At 45.8% G+C, this 5,126-nt stretch overlaps 1 protein-coding gene across 1 annotated transcript in view; it reads left to right on the top strand.

Annotated features, from left to right (window-relative positions):
* The first annotated feature begins 830 nt into the window (after positions 1-830).
* Slc5a8 (solute carrier family 5 member 8) overlaps positions 831-5,126 on the top strand; it is a 42,514-nt gene continuing 38,218 nt past the window's right edge. Inside the window, exon 1 of the mRNA XM_021205475.2 lies at positions 831-1,543. Coding sequence (XP_021061134.1) covers positions 1,193-1,543 — 351 coding nt within the window. The 5' untranslated portion in view covers positions 831-1,192. The remainder of the gene's footprint in view (positions 1,544-5,126) is intronic.

Below are 5,126 nucleotides of genomic sequence, written 5' to 3'. Positions count from 1 at the left end.
TGCCACCATTTCCTTGGGCAAGTGAGTTATCTTTTCTCCTATCCTCTCTTCTCTCTTTCTCTTTCCCATTCTCCTTCCTTCCCTGCCTCTATCAGTGAAGTCTCTCGAAGTTCTTGCTGTCCCTGAACTTGAACTTGCAGCACAGCTAAGGATGACCTTGAACTTCTGATCTTCCTATTTCCACCTCCCAAGTGTTAGAATCACAGGCATGTGTCTCCATGGCTATTGACTTAACCTCCCTGAAACATTTTTCCTTCTTCGAAAAATGGAGATAATTCCTAACTTAGGAATTGCATATTCGCTAGTGTAAAAGGCATTAGTTACATCTGTTTTTTTTTTTTTTTTTAAAACCTAATCTCATTAGAGAATAGTAGCTGTCATTGCTACTGCAGGCTACAGAAAGGGATTAGAAAGGCTATAAGGGATCAGAAATGTTTGTTGAGTGAAAACGCAGTTGCTTGCCCACAGCACAGCACAGCACAGCACAGCACAGCACAGCACAGCACAGCACAGCACAGCACAGCACAGCACAGCACAGCACAGCCTTCTTTGTCTCCTTTATAGTTGCTCGCTGGTCTAACCACTATGATCTCAGTTACCGCAGTTGTCACTCCCACCATTCATTAATCTGTCTGTCAAGTGATGATGAGCCTCAAACTCTAAGCGTACCTTCCAGTGAGGACCTGGACTGTGAACTGGGAAGCGTGACAACTGCCCTTCGATCCGCCCCCACTGCCCCAAACACACACCCATCACCTGCCTGTTTAAATGGTGCGTCCCCGCCGCTGTCACTTAATAAAACTTGCGCAGAGCGCGCGCTGTGGATTCGCTGGACGCGGCGGGAGGTTCCAGTTCTCCCCCGCCCTAGAGTCGCTGGTGCCTAGGCAGTCGCAGTTGGGCCACCTGAGGCCACACCTGGTGAGCGCTCAGCTCTGCCGCTGCGCGACTTCTCTGGGTCCCAGGGTGTCAGGGGCGCAGCTGGCTATAGGGGTCCCCCCATCCGGTGATTGGCAACAGGTATTTAGGCTCCTACTTTCTGGAGGATCCATACCTGCAGGACGTACCCGATCTCCGCGGGACGCCACGCCTGCCTTCACAGGGAGAAAAAAGCGAGCACTGGCCCGAGGCTAAAATCACCTGTGCTGCTCCTGCCACCGTCGTGCACTCTGGGAGCAGGTCACAGCGGGGGATCATGGACGAGTCGCGGGACATCGGCAGTTTTGTGGTGTGGGACTACGTGGTGTTCGCAGGCATGCTGCTCATCTCGGCGGCTATAGGCATCTATTACGCCTTCGCGGGGGGAGGCCAGCAGACCTCCAAGGACTTTCTTATGGGCGGTCGCAGCATGTCCGCCGTGCCTGTGGCTCTGTCCCTCACCGCCAGCTTCATGTCCGCTGTCACTGTCCTGGGCACTCCTGCCGAGATCTACCGTTTTGGGGCGATATTCAGCATCTTTGGCATCACCTACTTTTTTGTAGTGGTTATCAGCGCGGAGGTCTTCCTTCCAGTGTTCTATAGGCTGGGGATCACCAGTACCTACGAGGTGAGAGGTGGGGGTCGGGGAGAGGGGAGGCTTGCTTGCATTTTTTAGGCTCCAGAAGAGAATTTCTGGGTGCAAGCTGTTTCTGTCATATGGAAATCTCTCCTTGTAGGTGCATCTCGGATTACCCGCACCCTGTGCGCCCCATAGAGACATGCGGCTTCTAAGGGGAATATAGATCCTTGGGATTGATTGGTTTGTTTGTTTTTGAGCTCAGATCCAAAGGAAACCAAGTAAAATGGACAAGTGTTCGCTAGGGTCTTTCCAGACTTTATAAAGCTTTAAAATGTGTGTGTGTGTCTCCCCATACCAAGAATTTGTCCACCTTAGTGGTTAGGATGTAGCTCTTGTTCCAGAAGGGAATTTCTGGGTGCAAGTTGTTTCTGCCATATGGAAATCTCTCCTTCTTGCCTTGAAACCAAATTCCACCACTTGTGAATGACCTTGGGCATTTACTTAACCCTTTGTACTGATATCTTCATCTGGCAACTTCATTGTGGAGAGAATTAAATGCGCTCATGCAGGCGTTCCTTTTAGAATAGAGCCTAGCACAGAGTATATGCTGGGGAGGAGCTGACTATAACTACTGTGGCCAAAGTTATCCTAAGATGACAAGAAAAGTGAAGCAGCAAGGTTCTTAAACAGCACTGCTTGCTGCCTCCCCATGGCAAGGTCACACAGGAGACCCACACTTCATCTGTGGCTGTGTTCCTCTGGATGTCCATTTTAAAAGTTGTTCTCAGGACAAGGCTTTTTGAGGATGAAAAGTGTTTGGTTTGGTTCCACTTAAAGAGATGTCAAAGGTGTGTGCACCCGTGTTCCTGTTTTTTTTAAATTATTATTTTTTTTTAAATTTTTTATTGTTTTTTGTTTTAAAGCTCAGCCTCTCCAGGTATACCCTTCACTCAGTCCTTGACCTGCAAGCTTCACACACAAGTTCCCATAGCACCTAGGCTACCAACCAGGGAGCCTGGCACCTCGGCCTCTTGGTCCTTCAGGTCCATTTCCCTGAAGCTCAGGAATGCTGGAAGGTGGTTTCACAGTGAGGCTGGTTCAGTCTGTGCTGGGCACCTGACTCATTGGCATGGCAAGTGTTGGTGGCAAAGTCTGTCTGTGTGCTGCAAATGCCATCCAAGTCTAGGCATGTCCAAGGCTGAAATGTCTTCTAACTGTGGTCCCTGTGTTTATGGAAGCTTAGTCTTCACCCTAGGTGTGAGAAGAAGATTTCTCTTTGTGAAAGGGAGGTGACAAACTGGCTGTCCCAGGCCAGGTCTTATGTTGTTTTTTCAAAACATTCATAATAAGCCCTGGTTATTTTGTTTAAGGAATTATTAATTTAAGAACTTACCAGTGAGGAACAGCAGATGAAATCTCAAAAAACCTTTGAAAACTCAGAAGGCTGGTGATGCTATACTCACATTTCCTTTGACCAATAAGCCTCCAGCAATAGTCACTGATCTTGCTCGGCTAATGCCTATACTGAGGCTTTTCGTGTGTACGTATTCGTATTCTCATGGTGGAGAAGTCTTTACCTACCTTCGTGTCTTTATAAAAAGGTGCATGGAAGAGGGTTAGCACTGAAGAGGCCCTTGATCAGTGGGTTATGTGGCAGAACATATTTCTTGATGGGTGTGAGGACTATCCCAGCATCTTAAGATGTGATCTCCTGGCTCTTGTCTTTCACATGTGTTCTCAGGTGGGCTATGGAGGTAGTGAAGTCTGTGAGCTCTGACCTGTAGCTAACCAACTCCACAACTTAGAAAATAGCTTGAATAACCTGGTAAGAGGACTCCAGCCCTGCTAGGAGAACACTGCTCCCAGAACCACTGACCCATGCCTCTTGGGGCTGTAACATTAACTCAACCTGAAAGGGACTTCTGGGTTTCTAGTGACAGAAGTTTGCAAGGATTCTGGCTAAAAATAGCCAAAAAAAGCTAATGTTTATTGAATGTTTATAATTCATGCCAGGCACCAGGCTGCATTTTTAATACATATTCTCTAACTCAATACAGCATGATTCGTGTAAGGGGATGCTTGCAGCTCTGTTTTCCAGATGAAAAGGTTTAGAGTAAGTTAAGCCAGAGTGGGGAAGGAATAAGAATCCATGCCAAGCAACTTACTGATGGCTTCCAAAGGCTCTAGTGAGTTGGCTATAACCCTAAGCATTTCAGAGAGAACCGAGGACGTCATACAGGACCTTTGAACTTATAATCACGCTGTACACGTCCAGCTAAGGGTATCAGGCAGTCAGGGAGAAGGAAGCTTGCTGTGTCTCTGTTAAGTTAATTAGTCATGGCAGAGGATGTTTTGGGGGAAAGCTCTGTGGTCCTGTGTTGAGGACACCTTTACAGACATGCTGCCCAACACCGAGTCATTAACGGTCACCTACACGTTCTTGCCCAAATATGAATTATTTCTACATTTCTATGTCTCTAGCCCAGTTTGGTTGACTACAACATTTTTACTCGATCACTGCTGCCAACATATAGATGATGGACATTTAACAATGTAGACTCACAGATTGGCAGGAAGCCTATTCAGGAATCCAGTGCAATTAATAATTTCTTTGGGATCTCCCAGGCTCTCCTTTAGTTACTTTATTATGTGTATCAACTGGAACCTTCACATCTCTAAGTTAATCTGGATTCCAAGGACTATGAAAGACCTCTGTTTGGTGTAGGTATCTATTCGTCAGTAGATTTGCTTATAAACTCTGGATCTGTTCTCTAAGCCTACTGCAATGGGACCTGGGCTTCTGCTTAGGTTCTTACATATTTCCTCTGTAGTCTAGTGAAAGACCCATCCATGGCTTCCTGTTTCTGTCTTCAGTTGACTTTGCTTGAGTTGATTTTGGGGACAATGATATAGGTAAAAAGTGTCAAGTTATATGGTTCAATTTGTTGCATTTTCTTTTTTTCTGCCATGGTCTCTTAAGCTTTGTGTAGTCTCTAGCCATTGGGTAGATGGATCTAGAAAAGGCAAAAACAAAAAACAAAAACAAAAAACTATCGGGGCGCACCATTAATCCAAGCACTTGTGAGGCAGAAGCAGGTGAATCTCTGAGTTTCAGGTTACCCTGGGCTAAATAGTGAGTTCCAGGATAGGTAGAGCTGCAGAAGACTTCTGTATCTGTTTATGTCCACTCACATGTAGTGCAGCTTTACTTAAGAGAATTCTTCAGAACTAACACCACTGTTTCCAGTTTGCAGGAATGTCTCCACTTTCCAAAGTAGCCTTATGTGATTTTGATATACATGTTTAAAGTCCTTGGCTTTCGATTCCACTACTCATAGCATCTAAGCTCTGAAAGATTTACATCTTCTTATCTATATCATTGGATACCTTCCCTTGCAACACCAAAGTGAAAGAATTGCTCCTGGGATCCTCATTTTAAACACAAGGAAGCTGAGATAGAGAGAGTGGTAGCCTCAAACTCATGTGTCAGGCTAGGCATTGCTCAGGGGCTGCAATTCTGCTGCAGAATTGTGTTGGGAATTTGTCACCTGCCAGTGACAAATGAAGGCAATATTTGTCTATGGTGTTATTCACTCATTGAATCTTTTTTTTTTTTTTTTTTTTTTTTTTT

The sequence above is a fragment of the Mus pahari genome, chromosome 9, assembly GCF_900095145.1.
Source record: "Mus pahari chromosome 9, PAHARI_EIJ_v1.1, whole genome shotgun sequence".
Classification (NCBI taxonomy): domain Eukaryota; kingdom Metazoa; phylum Chordata; class Mammalia; order Rodentia; family Muridae; genus Mus; species Mus pahari.
Note: the sequence above shows the minus strand (reverse complement) of the source record. Positions and strands in the feature narration are given on the sequence as shown.